Source organism: Esox lucius, chromosome 1 (genome assembly GCF_011004845.1).
Source record: "Esox lucius isolate fEsoLuc1 chromosome 1, fEsoLuc1.pri, whole genome shotgun sequence".
In the NCBI taxonomy this organism is placed as follows: domain Eukaryota; kingdom Metazoa; phylum Chordata; class Actinopteri; order Esociformes; family Esocidae; genus Esox; species Esox lucius.
Genome location: NC_047569.1, coordinates 33435133 through 33449413, shown reverse-complemented (window position 1 = coordinate 33449413; position 14281 = coordinate 33435133). Strand labels below are relative to the sequence as shown.

The 14281-nt window shown below is 49.4% G+C and overlaps 1 protein-coding gene across 1 annotated transcript; it reads right to left on the bottom strand.

Moving 5' to 3' along the window:
• Positions 1-1898: 1898 nt before the first annotated feature.
• bmp16 (bone morphogenetic protein 16) lies at positions 1899-11455 on the bottom strand. The gene is made up of 3 exons (XM_010872647.5): positions 10554-11455; positions 5213-5550; positions 1899-4721 (listed from the first exon to the last, which is right to left on the bottom strand). Exons 2-3 carry the CDS (start codon positions 5541-5543, stop codon positions 3664-3666), a joined length of 1389 nt encoding a protein of 462 aa, XP_010870949.2. The 5' UTR covers positions 5544-5550; positions 10554-11455; the 3' UTR covers positions 1899-3663.
• Positions 11456-14281: the final 2826 nt, after the last annotated feature.

The following is a 14281-nucleotide window of genomic DNA, read 5'->3' as shown; positions in this document are numbered from 1 at the left end:
ATCACGGATAAATCCAGGCACATGGTTGGAGGAGGGGGCTCTGTGGCTGTGGGTCGGGGGGGCGGGGACGCCCCCGTAGAGGGGGATTTTGGGCTGAGGGAAGGTGTCTCACAGGGTTGAATGGGTCAAGGCCACTGATGCCTCACGGAGCTTCACAACACCTGACAAGATAAGCCGGCCACATCCTGTCTCCACTCCCCCCTGCCTGGGTCCATCCACCTGATGGAGCCTGAAGCACAGGCCTAACACAGCTCCTGGGAAGGGGTGAGAGAGGGGTTACGGAAGTTTGGAGAAAAGTGGAAGGGCAAGGGGTGTGTTAAGGGGGAGGCAGGAGGCAATGGAGGTGCTGGGGGGTGAGTAGTGGTGGTCAGGGTTGAGGCAGGCGATAAGAGGCGCGAGGAAAGATGTGTGAATGATGGGTAGGAAAGGGAGGAAAGAGGGCTTTCAGCCCAGTGGGGAGTTAGGAGTTAAGGAGGATACAGGCCTTCTATGGGGCAAAGGTCATCCTGCTGCCGGTGGGATGGTTTTCACTACTTACCTAAAGACTCAAACAGGAATACTGTGCATTACAAGCACACACACACACACACACACACACACACACACACCCAAGAGCAGCAGGGGCAGTGTGCCGCTGCTGACAGCTGCTGAGAGCCGATACATAAGAGCAATCTGGACAGCTCCAGGTGTAGCCCGCCAAGTCTGCAGCTTGTCTAGCCTCCCACAGGAGGGAAGGAAAAGACACCGCTCCCCAGGACGGAGCAAGGCGGCCGTGGGCTTCAGACTCCTCACCTCCCAATCATCCGCAGGAGAGACGGGGGGGGGGGGGGGGGGGGGTGGGGGGTGGAATGGTCCTTTTCAACACACACAGCACACGGGAATGCTGGGTGGAGAAAGCTGTCGAGTTGGACTGACCCCCGGCGTTCACCTCGGGAGGAACGACCCGCGGTCAAGCACGCTGACAGCTGTGAGCGCCGAGGCGCGGTAGCTCTCTGCCGTAGCATCTGGCGATCAGAAATACATGTGGACTTTATCACGGTGCCAGGGGATTGAACTGATAAGGGGGTGCGGCGGCAGTTCTGGGTGTGACGGCTGAAGATCTGGATAATGTACCGCAGCCTTAACCTCCGGTCCTCTGTTCCATGTCCATCCCGGGCCACTGTCAGTGGAACTGTCAGGACCTCTAAGGCCTGGGTCTCAGCAAGGGAACACCAGCTCCCTCTTGTCCGTAACGGATAATGTCGTCTCATTGGTCAGTCTTAAAGAGCACCAATTGAGTGACAGGGAATCTGACCAGTGGGAACATTTGACACTTTTTTTTCCTTCTGGACTGGGCTTAGTCTGTGTCTGTGAAAAAAGCCCTTTATGTTTTATTGAACAGGAAAGTGGTGATAGATAGAACCCAGACTGCAGTAGGAAACATGTGCCCCTGAGACAGTAGGTTAGACAACAGGATCACCCTGGGCCACAGGATATATCTCTGTAATGTGGGAGCAATGAGTTTTGTGCATTTACATGCTTTAAATATGCTAAGAACATAGACTGGCTAATGGCAAACAAATCCTGAAGTAAAAGTGAAGCAATCATCTGCATGAGCAGAAAAGAAACATTAATGGATACATTTGTATGAATGTTGTTATGTTGTTGCATTTAAAATCAGAATTTTCTGTCGTCAGGTTTGTTTCCTTGATAGGTCAGTGGTTATTATGTGGAAGTATCGCAGAGCTCAGGGATGATGGATGAGTTGCCCACTAGGAAGTTTCTTCTTGTGTTCATTCAAGTGGACTTTCCATGTTATGCACGCAGGTTATTCTCAGAGCAATATGTCGTCAAACTAATGCCGGAGGAAGAAACAAGGAAGTGTGGTATATTAAAAAGACAATAATGTGAATGAGAGCTGTTGCTTGGTCTCTGTTTATTACACGTATCACCACTTCTTCAGACAATGTCAAACATTTTACACTGTTGTTTAAATGCTTCCATTTAAATAGAGGGAAAAGCAACACACTGGAACCATACTCAAAATGCTCAACTCATTAGAAAACACTCGCAAAGCCCTTGTCCAAAAGGCACTGGAAATCAACTGGTCTAACATTTTTTTTTAAATTGATTTGTTTTTAAACATGCACACTGCTAGATAAGACATTTTTGGCGATGACGTCGTAGTCTTGTTACAAGGTGCCATAGAGTATTATACACAGAGCCTCGGCATGCTGTGTTTCTGCAGCTGTGTCGTCACTCTGTCAGAATGTGTACGACACAACAGGTCTCAGAGATGAATGGTAAAGCAATGCAGAGTGTGGTGCACCATGCCAACGACATAAGAAAGGTCACGATAACTGTACCAAAGCTACAGGAAGGACGGCAGGCTTTAGGGGTACTATGGTGCTGTAGGCTTGGAGAGAGCAGATTCCTTAAATATTTCCAAGATTAAATACATCACGTGTGGGGTTGCCATTTAAATACATAATGTGACTTTTAAGTTAGATTCGCCATTTAATGGAAATACTTTGATAGCAACTGTATTCAGAATTTGTCCTCGTCTCCACAAAGGAAATGTACAAATAACTTTAAATAATATTGATAATCATACAAATGACAGTACATTCAAATGATAGCATAATAATTCCTCTGTATTATTTTTGTGGTTTTAAACATCTCGTAATGGGAAGCTTGATGTGGACAATCTGTCTGTCTGTCTGAAACACACAGTTTCATCTCAGTCTGCGGGTAGTGTCTGTGAAAATCTTTCTTGATAGAAGATCATTAGCTGTCCATGGGCTATATATGTTATATAGAGGATGGTGCCGCTGATACAAAGATTATATGTTTGTGCCACAAGACAGCTTGCCCTTTACTATCGGCCACGTTTGACATTATTGTCCGTTGTACAGACGGTATGCCCTGACACAGACCCCTTCACGACATGCCAGTCTCGCTGGTCATCCGGTCCACAGACTGAAGGCATCTCCTTCGCAGATTATTGCTGGAATGAGCAGGCGAGCGCCACATCGAGCACGGAGAGACACACGGACACGGACACGTTACGGACACGTAGGGGGCTGGTGGGTGAACACTGAACAAGCACAGGACTGTCAGCGAGCGCAGTGCTATAGGTGAGGTGGGGCTAATGGGAGGAGCTGGGGCGAATGGGAGGAGCTGGGGCGAATGGGAGGAGCTGGAGCGAATGGGAGGAGTCTCTTCTCCAGCAGGCTCTCTTCTACTGGCAGAAGCATCTTCTAGCACACCCACTGGGATGAGGAAGACTTATTTTTTCTCTCTTCTCGCTCGCTCGCTCACTCCCCGTCTCTCTCTCTCTCTCTCCTTTTGGTCTCTCCTTTTGGTCTCCTCTCACTATGCGGCAGCTCTCAGCAGACTGTGCGGTCTTACCTGCATGTCCTCACTTATATCCACCACTGACAGCAGTGGTCCTCCAAAACCATGGATGTCCTAAGCAGCACTTGGTCCTGCTGCATGATTCCTTCCTCCCTCAGCCGTCCCTCCCGTCCTCCCTCTCTCTCTCTCGCTACTGGCCTCCATCAATGTCCAACTGCCCATACATCACACGGTGTTTAGACTCTGCTCATGCCCTCTTTCCCTCCCTCCCTCATCCATCTTTCCTTCCGTCCCTCTCTCTCCTCCCTCCCTCTCTTTTGTGTCCAGCTACCGGCAACCACAGCCCTCCACCACCATGTCCTGGTAGTTTTTCAGCACCACTCGGTCCTGTGGGTCCAGATAGAGCATGGCAATGGGACTGAGGGCGGTGGGGACGCAGCAGGCCCGCGGCACTGCTCCGTTCACCGAGTTCACCAGCGTCTGCACCATGGCGTGGCTGGACGAGTTCATGTGGTCAGCCAGCGGGAAACGGCACTCCCCCAGGCAGAAGAAGGCGTCGTAGCCGCTGGGCGCCACGATCCACTTGTTCCAGCCCACGTCTTTGAAATCCACGTAGAGAGGGTGGCGACGGCAGCGAGCGCGAGACAAGCGCTTCAGCTTCGCTGCGCGGCCGCCGTTGCGCTTCACTCGGCCACGCTCGTTCCAGCTGCCGCCCCAGCTGCTGGCCCTCCGGTTCCTGTCCGTGTCTCTGGCTCTGCCACGGTCCCTGCCGTTGGCCTTCCCTCTGGGCGCCTTCCTCCCGCTCAACCTCTGAGCAGAGCGAGAGGTTTTCTGGCCATTGGCGGCGAGTGGCTCCCCACGCCCGTCATGGCTGTAAGTCACCAGTAGGGGTCTCTCTCGTGCCCAGCTGTGCTCGTCCTGACCCAGAGACCTGCGTACCCTCAGATGCCCCTTCCTCTGCTCAGTCTCCCCAGTGGAGAGTGGTGCAGCGCCATGGCCAGGGCGGGTGAGGAGGGTGGTGTTACCCGCAGGGGTCACCTCCAGCAGGAAGGCCAGGCTGTCAGTCCGAGCGTGGGCCCCTCGGAAAAGCTCGGCGCTGAGGCTGAAGGCCTCCCAGGACCCGGCTGGCTTGGTGCTGGGGCCCCCGGGGAGGATTCTTGACACCAGCAGAGTGGGCTCTGAGTCCCCAGGGCCTCTGGAGAGGAACAGACTAACCCTGTGAGAGCCGGGGCCCAGAGAGGCACTGCCAGCCCGAAGGAAACGTATCTCTGCTGACACCACATGCTCATCATGGGGTATAGAGGACACGTTGAAGGAGATGAGGACCCTGTGGTTGTTGGTGGAGGTCTGCCTCTTTTCAAAGGGATGTGAGGGATCGGTAGACTCTATGAGAGAGAGAAAGTGAGAGAGAGGGTAAGACGGTTCTAAGAATAACATTCAACTGTAAAACAAAAAATGAAGATCTAAAACAAAAATCATATCCTCCGCAATGTCTCAGAGGCCCACAATGTAATCTCCCAATGTCAAATACAAGGTGCAACCCTCAACCTGGAATGTCCGACACATTCTGTGCCTTAAACAGTTAGATAAGATTTCATACCCAACATTCTAGCATCCAAAAAGAACCTCCACTTACTGTTGGTTAGCCTGTGGGTGTTATCAGATGGACAAAAGATGGTCTGGACCTGTACCCTCCTAACTGGTAGGTTGGAGAGTCAATACACAGAGACACTAGGTGTCACCGTGCTGCTGTCCTTGACACCACCTGACCAGGACGCAACCTGCAACTGGAACTACGTTCCAAAATTCTAGACCAGGGCCACGACTCTGAATAGGCTTTGTGTGTGTGAACCCAGACCCGGTTGTCAGATGTTACCTGTGTGGTGAAAGCTGCGCACGGTGTTGGCCTCCCGGACATGCTGGCTGGGGTAGCTGAAGTGTGGGTCCTGGACCAGGTGGTACTGCTGGGAGTGGAAGCGGTAGAGGTCTAGTAGGTACTGGGGGATGTGAGCCCCAGGCTGTGGGTTGGGCCGGGACTGCAGGCCCAGGCGGCTCAGCAGCAGATTCTGGATGGTCTGGGCCAGGCTTGGCTCCGTGGGGGACAACGACGGCACGCGGCCATCGGGCTCGGCGGCTTGGCCCTGGCGACCAGACGAAGCTTGAGGTAGCAGCAGGACCATCAGGACCAGGAGGTTAGCAGGGAACATGGTGGAGCTGTGGAGGAGGAAAGTAGGGAGGAGTAAATACAGGATTTCTTCCAGGAGGGAGAGGAGACCCAATGGTGTGATGTTTCCACCAATGCTCTTCGAAAGGGAACTCTACTGTTTTGACCATGACCCGAGACTGTACACTCTATATTGTTTACAAATGTAATACAATATGATATAATATAGCATGTAGTTCTGTTGGTTTGTGGTTGTTGAACTAAGCTTATTTATAAGTTTAGCTTATCACCTTACCCAGAGTAACCATCACTGGTCTATTACATTCATATACACTTCGTGATATCACAAAATAGGCAATAAGGTCCACCATATCTTATCAAGCTGAGATAACGCACATTTTTCTTATTATCATTTTCACAATGTCAGAGTGTTATTCATACTGTAGTACAATCAAACAAAACAAACAAATCTAATGTTTTGACTGCACTAAAATTATCTTACAGTACCAGTCAAAAGTTTGGACACACATTTGGTAGTAGTGTAAATAATATTAAACAAGTTCAAAGGTTTATTTGTCATTTACAATAACAAGTTATGGCAATGAAATGCTTGGGAACTTGAACAAAAAATGCAAATGTAGCAAAATTACACAGTAGTAACAACAATAAAACAATATATCCACAGTTGGTTAGGAGCATGAAAAATGGCAGCGATCCTCAATGGCGCCATCTTTATCTAGAGACAACAACCAATGCATCAGTTAGCATGTCATTCCCACAAATACTAATACTACAGGTTCTCCTCCTCCAGTCCCACTAATACTACAGGTTCTCCTCCTTCAGTCCCACATATACTACAGGTTCTCCTCCTCCCGTCTTACTAATATTGCAGGTTCTCCTCCTCCAGTCCCACTAATACAACAGGTTCTCTTCCCTCAGTCCCACTAATACTTATACTACAGGTTCTCCTCCTCCAGTCCCCTGGGTACTAACTCCTTGCCAGGTTATTATGCAGTGTTTCTGGCTTGATGTCAAGACACATCCCGCTGGAGTCCAAGTGAAGTTGTTTGCAGGATACACATGGCTGTAAAAATACCACCACTGTGTGTTCCTTATTGTTAATTTATTGCTATGTGTTGCCAAGGTCCCATCTCCTAGGAAACTCAAGCACAGGGGGATAGGAGTTATAAAGCAGAGGCTGTATCTGAGTTGTGTGGGACACATGGTGTGTGTGTGGTTTAGTGTGTGGTTGAAGGTAAATTTAGTATAACTACAGCAGGCGCTTAAATCATCAATTAACTAAAGCTTGTTGTCTTTAATAATGGAGACACATGATGCAGACAACTAATATAGCTATTGTAATGTGTGTCTCAACTGTACTGTATATCTCTATTTTAACCGTATATCTCTACTGTATATTATATAATTATTCCTCATATCATATCCACAGTTTCTCTAATGAATTGACCTACACAGTTGATTCAAACACCTATTTGGGATCGTGTTTGTAGACTTCCCTGTCAGCTGTGCGGGACAATTCCCACAAGCTGGAAGTCATACAAGTGACACTCCAGCTAGACGGGAAAATACCCCCATGTCTCTGTACAAGTGTTAATGACTGAGCCGCTAATTAGAACCTCAATGGCCTGGACACTGCCCTTTGGGGTCAGGAGGTCAGGGGTCAGGGAAGAGGTGTCTGGACATAGAAGCCTCTCTATACTAGGCTTGTAGTGGCCAAAATACGTCTTTGGCATGGAAATCACCATTTAAAGTGATTTCTACATTTTAATGTAATCAACTTGGTTTGTCTTTCAACTTCATTGGCAAATCCTTACTGATGACACGGTTGTGTCAAACCAGGTCATCAGGAAGATTTCTTTATAATTCAGTAAAGTGAGTAAACGTAAGGATCAAAATCAGCGTTTTTCTTTGAAAGAAAAACTGATGCAGAAGTAGATCTCAACACCCTTTTCTTGTTCATGGACTTAGAGTGAGGCGCACTCGTAATCTGCACTAATCTCTCCCTCCATGTCTCAATCTCTGCAGTGCACTGGCCTAGGAATCGATAAAGTCCTCCTGAGATAACAGAGGCGTTTATGACCCAATAAACACATAGCGACGCCATAATGACAGCAAATCGGGCCATATTATCAGAGTGAGCTAAACAGAGAGGTCAGAGTGTGTGTGTGTGTGCGTGTATGTGTGCGGGTGTGTGTGTACGTGTGTGTATCAAGTAAGAGTCTGGGAAAATGTTGTGAGCGTGGGACTCTGTTGGCTACCCATTAACTCTGGCTGCCCCACCCAATGTAATGTCCCTCTCCACCCCATGCCTCCACCTGAGGCAATGCTGCAGAGGACAATTAGAGATTAGAGAGCCACAACTGGACAGCCTCTCCCAGGGCCTCCTATGGATAGTAAAGAAGATTAACAACAGCCTGACCCTGCTTTCCCGGGGGTGGGGGCTCAGGACACCCCGCCCTCTACCTACATCCAGAGCACATCCAACTTCCTGTGTTTCTGTGCATAATGTCAGCTGAGAGAAAAGGCTGCAAATTTTATTTGGCCCCCTTTATCTCCCATCCTCATTTCAAACAGCCCCCCCCCCCCCCCCCCCCCCCCCCCTCTATTCGTCCAGGACAGTGTCATTTCTGCAACTGGCTGCCAGACTAATCAAGCCTTCCGGGTGTAGAGACAGTTGAGGGGAGGGGTGAGGTGACGGTGGTGCTGTCAGGCTTATTAGATGGTGTCTGACCTGTAGCGGGCGGTAGCGTGACCCCCACGCACGCACAGCTGAGGGATGTCGCCACGGTAATCAGGCAAGGGCGGCTGGCTAACTGGCCCTCTGAACTCACAGATCAAAACAAAGCAACAAACCATCTGTCTGTCTCACTCCCTTTCCCCTCTTAGTCCTTCAAGCGTCCCCCTCCTCGCCCTCACGCCCCATTCTACCTGTCCCCGCTTTTCCCACTCTGTTATCTCATGTCCATTTCCATATCAACCCACCTGCACCAGTGTTCCCTCTCTCTCCATTCTTCTCTCGTGCCCGACCACTATATTTCCCCTCCCGTCTGTCTCATCCACTCCCCCCCCCCATCTTGGTCCTGTTCCCAAGCCGGTTGAATGGTGTTTTTGCGGAAAGACTGCCGCCGGGTGTTAGTGGTGCGAGGGGGCTCAGTGTCACCGCCGGCTGATTTATCCGCGGTGGCCGTCTTTACGGCTGGTCCCTCCACTTTCCCTTCCTGTTGTTCTTCCGTTTCTTTTCACAGATTCCTTTTTCCTCCCTCCCTCTTGTCCTCAACCCTCCCCCCCAATACAAATACACAACGCGCGTATACTTTCTCCTTACATTAGAGCATGTCCTGGAAATCATATACTCAAACATCCACGAATACACACACACACACACACACACACACATACACAGACATTCACACAAGCTCACAAAACACATCCCAATGATATTTTCTTTCTCTCCCGACTTGCTGAAACCTACTCTGAGACGGACTCGGAGCCCCTTAGAACCTGGCTCATTGAGCCCACACCTCTCTGTGTGCATCCCACTCCGAAGCTCTCCGGTTACCACCGTGTTCCCTCCCCGCTTAACGTGTGAGGCCGTTGAACCCAGGAAGTAGACGCTGACGGGAGTGAAAGAGTGAACGTGTCTGTAATCACTCCGTTTTCCCGAAGCATGACAGATGAAACCATTAGAATAATATTCCAGGTAGCCTGGTCTGGTTTTATTGCAGCGTGTATTAGCACAGCACTGTAATTCATCCCAGCTGGGCCCATTAGGAGGCTAATGACACCGGCAGCCCAGACTTCAGCCCGTCGCCCTCCTCCCTCCGCAGACCGTTATGGTAATTACAACCCACAATGCTTAGCTCCATATGTAAGGACCATGCAAACCACCTGGCAGAATGAGCGCAAACATGCACAAAGAAATATAGAAGTGAGTGTAGAAGTGAATTTGGATGTGTGTGTGTGTGTTATCTTTCAATGCATAATGAGATGGACAAAAGCCAATTGAGTTTTTTTGTGCAAAGAGACATACATGGATGCACATGCACACATGCCTTCCCAAACATCACATGCGCACACACACACACACACCACACACACACACCACACACACACACCACAGACACACACGGGGTCTCATGCCAGTCTTGAGCAAAGAGCAGACAGATCCCCAAGGAGGAGTGGAATAACCCAGACACTATACAGCCACGGGGGGAACCAACACTCTCCCAGCTGGGCCAGAACATCGGCTACAGATACCCTTGTAAAGACATTAGCCAGGCGTACAACGTACAACCCAGGTAGTGATGGCCGCTGGAGTTTAATCAGCGCGCTTCAGAACTCGGCATCACTCTGTCAAATTCACCTCCAATGAGTTCAGCCAGAGATGATGCGAGGCTGCTTTCGCACACGCAGGTTCTGAGCCGTTTCCCCCCCAATAATGAGGCACCAATCACGTCTGATCTCTTTCAGGCCGGACCTGATCTCTCAGGTGGGACACCCACGTCTCACGCAGCGTCACGTTCAGACGGTCCCTGGTGGGATAATGGCACACCGCGGGGGGCGGGGGGGGGTGCGCTCGCTTAGGCACTGAAGAAGCATTGGCGGAGCCAGTGACATGAAGCACACGTGACTTTAGACGGCTCAGATGTTAGGAAACACACGTTCTGTCGGTGCTTAACTGAGGTGGTGACGACAAAAACAGAAGTGCTTTACACGGAAGCTGTGTTCACCATTAACACTAAGGGATGATTCATGCCTTGCCTCTCCTAGAGAAGTCAGTCACAGTGTGTCTTCTAAACACATATAATAGTCTGATTATTCTTGGACCCCTCGCCTACAACCGCTTGATTGAGAGAAACATAGTATGACAGCATATGCGTATTTGTGTGAGTGTGTGTGCGTGCTCGCATGTGTGCGTGTCCAGAGTGGCTAATGGCTTGAACAGTGAAATTGCCTTTGCCAGACAGAGTTGGCTTGGCATGTACATGTCTGTGAGTGCGTAAGTGTCTGTGAGTGTGTTTTTGGTACTCACGTCCAGGCGTGGTAGGAGGTGATCAGAGTCCATGGTTTATCCTTGAGCTCCAGTGTTACGAACCCTCGTCTCTCACGCTCCCTCTCCGTCAGACATGAATTGACAAAGTAGACTCTTTTATCTCTCTCTCTCCTTCTCCCCCTCTCCCCCTGTCCTCTCCCTCTCTCTCTCTCTCTCACTCAGGATAGCCTCCTTTGTACGTGGGCTGTGGGTGAGGATGCTTTAACCTCCATGGTTCTGTCCCTACACTGCTGGGCCCCCCCCCCCCGCGCTCACCCTCTCATCCTGTTGTCAGTTTCAGATAAGCTCCCACTTAAAAAATATCTACCGGCTTCCCCCTGCCTGCCTGCCTGACCTCTTCAAACAGCCAACTCCCTCTCTGTCGCTTCAGCGTCCCCGTCCTGCACAGACACACAGTGAAATGGACAGCAGTATGTTGACTGTATGAACCTGCAGAAGAAGAATTAGGCTGGAGAGTTCTCAGTAACCGGCAAATAATTCCCTCTTGTCCCCAGCTTCCTAAATGTGTCTCTCTCCCTTCCTCTCTTTCTCTGTTTCTCCTTCTCTTTTTGTCTCTCCTCCCCTTTTTCCTCTCTCTCTCTCTCTCTCACTCTCTCTCTCTCATGCTATACAGAGAGTTCAGCTGGTAAACTCAGTTTAACTCTAATGGACTTTCCTGGCCATTTACATCCTCCCTTGTTGTGATGTCACAAAGTCAGACCACCCCCACTACCAAACACACACACACACACACCCACACACACAGATAACATCACGGTGGAGCGACTGATTATATTCCATATTACTTTTACAAACTCACCCAATGATTTTCATTGACACCACTGTAATTATCAACTAACATGCTGACAGATTGCTCCCGATTACGACCAAACCTACGATGTTAGCAGATCACGGTATGAATGGATGACTCAGATGGGAGGATGAAGTCACCACAATTTAAGGATTTGATTGGATGGATTCAGATGGAAAAAAAAAGGGGTACACTCTATTTCTCCACCGCGCTGTTCAAGCAAGGTGCAACTGTCCTTCCAGTGGCAGCCATCCAATTGGTATTCATCAGACGGGGCTATGAGGAAACGTCTCTTTAAGATGCACCGTCTCACATATTAGATTTCATCTGGAGGATCACTTGCTTTCACGTCCCCCCCCCCAACCCCAAACCCCAAAGTCCCCCCCCCCAAAACCCTCTCAAACACGCACACACAACTACTCAGTTCACCAAATCTGATGAAACAATCCGGGCCACAGAAACATACACAAGCACACCTTGATGTGGGTATGTTTCTATAATAGCATCAGTCTTGGCATCTCTGGGGTCAGACAACACCAGTTTTCTAACTGAACACTAGGCCTGGAACACAGCAAGTATTTAGTTGAGAACCTGAACATAATCCACGGATCCCTTAATTGGTTTTAGTTCTTACTAAAAACAATTATAACCGTTTTAGTCTGACCTTGTAGGTGCAACGGTGTAACCAGTGAGTAGGTTACCTCATGTGTAAAAAGTGGTATGCCCGCTGGCTTAGAGAGTGTGCCCCTTCCTCCTGAGTAGCTTCTCCCAGCTTTCACTATCACTAAGGTCTTTCTCAGTCACACCGATGAAAAGTGAGCTCTGTTCTGCAGCCCATGAGGGGACACTCCTGGCTGAGGGGAGAGTTGTGCAGTTCCTCAGTCTGCTTCATATGGTCACATCAGCCAGTGGGTAGGCAAGCGTATGGACCGCTCCACACCGGAGCAGCGCTAACTAGACTTCTGCCTCCAGGTTTCCCATCCTCTGGAAAAGACGTCCGCTGTCCCCACCTCCCCCTCCAACATTCCGACGGGGGTGGAGGAACTTCTAAAGCAATACCTTAGTGCTCCATTAACCAGCCGACCGGAGTCTTCCCACCTCCATCCTCCGCTGTGTCCCTCTATCCTGTATGACTGAAGAGACGCTGGGAAAGATTAGAGTCCTCTGCCCCCGTCAACAGTCACATGATCAACTCATTTAAACGGCCAAGCTTCTCCCACAACACCTAACTAGGGACCTCACCTGTCCCAGACATGTCTCCACCAGTAACAAACTGGCCGAGGTTCAGGTGTGCAGCGGGTCCTTTGGACATGGGGACGTGCTGCTCTTTCAACGGGCCAGGTCCCGCTGTCAATTATTTGTTTACAAAATGGGACTTTTTAGCTGCGAGTAGATGTCAAATGTCTGATCACACGACTGCGGTTTTCCCTTAAACAGTCCTGTCTCAGCCCTTAGTTTTTACGCTGAAATAGTCTATGATTAGGTGCAGTCTGAGGATTACGCGATGCGCTGGGCGGACTGTACTGTAGCCCAAACTGTCACTGTAAGCTACTACTCCACCCTCAGGACGTAGAATCAGTGTCGCCAGACCACTCCGTCTGAGTTCCTAGTCTTTACGCTGCAATAGTTTGTGAGCCACGGGCCAGAATTCTATGTTGAGGTATTGTTTTTCATCTATGTGGTGCTACAGCTAATATGTCTGTTGTCCCCTTGGATCTTTGGAGGATCCTTAGGCCTTGGACCATGCCTTGGGACTTCCTGGCCTGACTCCCAGGTGATCTTGCCCAAAGTCACCATCTCTGCCCACAGCCCGCCTGGTCGTCCCTGTCCTTGTCCACCCGGGTGTGCAGCTGATCTAAAGCCACTGGACACTGCCTAAAGACATATTGACTCGCAGGTTATCTGAACAAACATATGACCCAAAAAAGTATAACGTATAACTTATAATCTTACCCGTTAAAGCAAGAAGAGGACTGGCCACCACTCAGTCTGTCTCCTCTCCTGGGCTTTGACCCCACTAGCCACTGTACATCAACTCTTGTTGTTGCTTGCTTTTTGGGGTTTAGGGTGGGTTTCTGTATAAGCACTTTTTGTGACAACTGCTGATGTAAAAATTGCTTCATATGTATATGGGATTGTGCTATATGTAGAATTATCATGGCACAAGTTAGTGTTCACCACACACACACACACACGCACACATGCACACACACACACACACGATGGCCTAATTCAATTGCAGGGAAGATGAACTTGAACACCGTTGAGTCATCTCTGTGGCAGTTACAGCAGGAGAACAGCACAGCATGGGCGTGAAAGGAAAAGCAGGCAGCGCGTCGGGGAGAGCAGTAAAGATGTATAGATTATGCTGTATATCGAGTGATCCTTGGCCTCTGCCGTAACGCGAACAGTTGAACTAGATCAGCTCAGCCTAAGCATAAATGCTTCTCAGACGATAGTGGGAGAATTTTACGAGCCATTTTATATTTGCAATAAAACCTCCAAGCAGGTGGTCCAACCCCCACGTATCATCCATGCCCAACTAAACATGTTTGCTCTGGTAACATCCTCATTAAATTTATTTGGAACCGAACACACACACAGTGCGTGACAAACACTCTTTGACGTCACAGTAAACTAATATGATAGCTCATGGTGTCCTCCGAACTGGTGCTTCCCCGCTGGTTTTCCCTCAAGACCCAAACCGAACCAGGACGACTTACTCACAACCCAATATCCGCATTGCAGTTTTGTCGGTTGCCTTAATGCTACCTGAAGCAACGCTACCTTTACATTAAATTGAGCATATATATTAGACTAGGGAACATTCGCTGCCTTTTCATTTAATATTCTTTTTAATATAATGCTTTTCATTGAATGTAAAGTTTGTTGACCAGGACAACATCACCTGAATGAC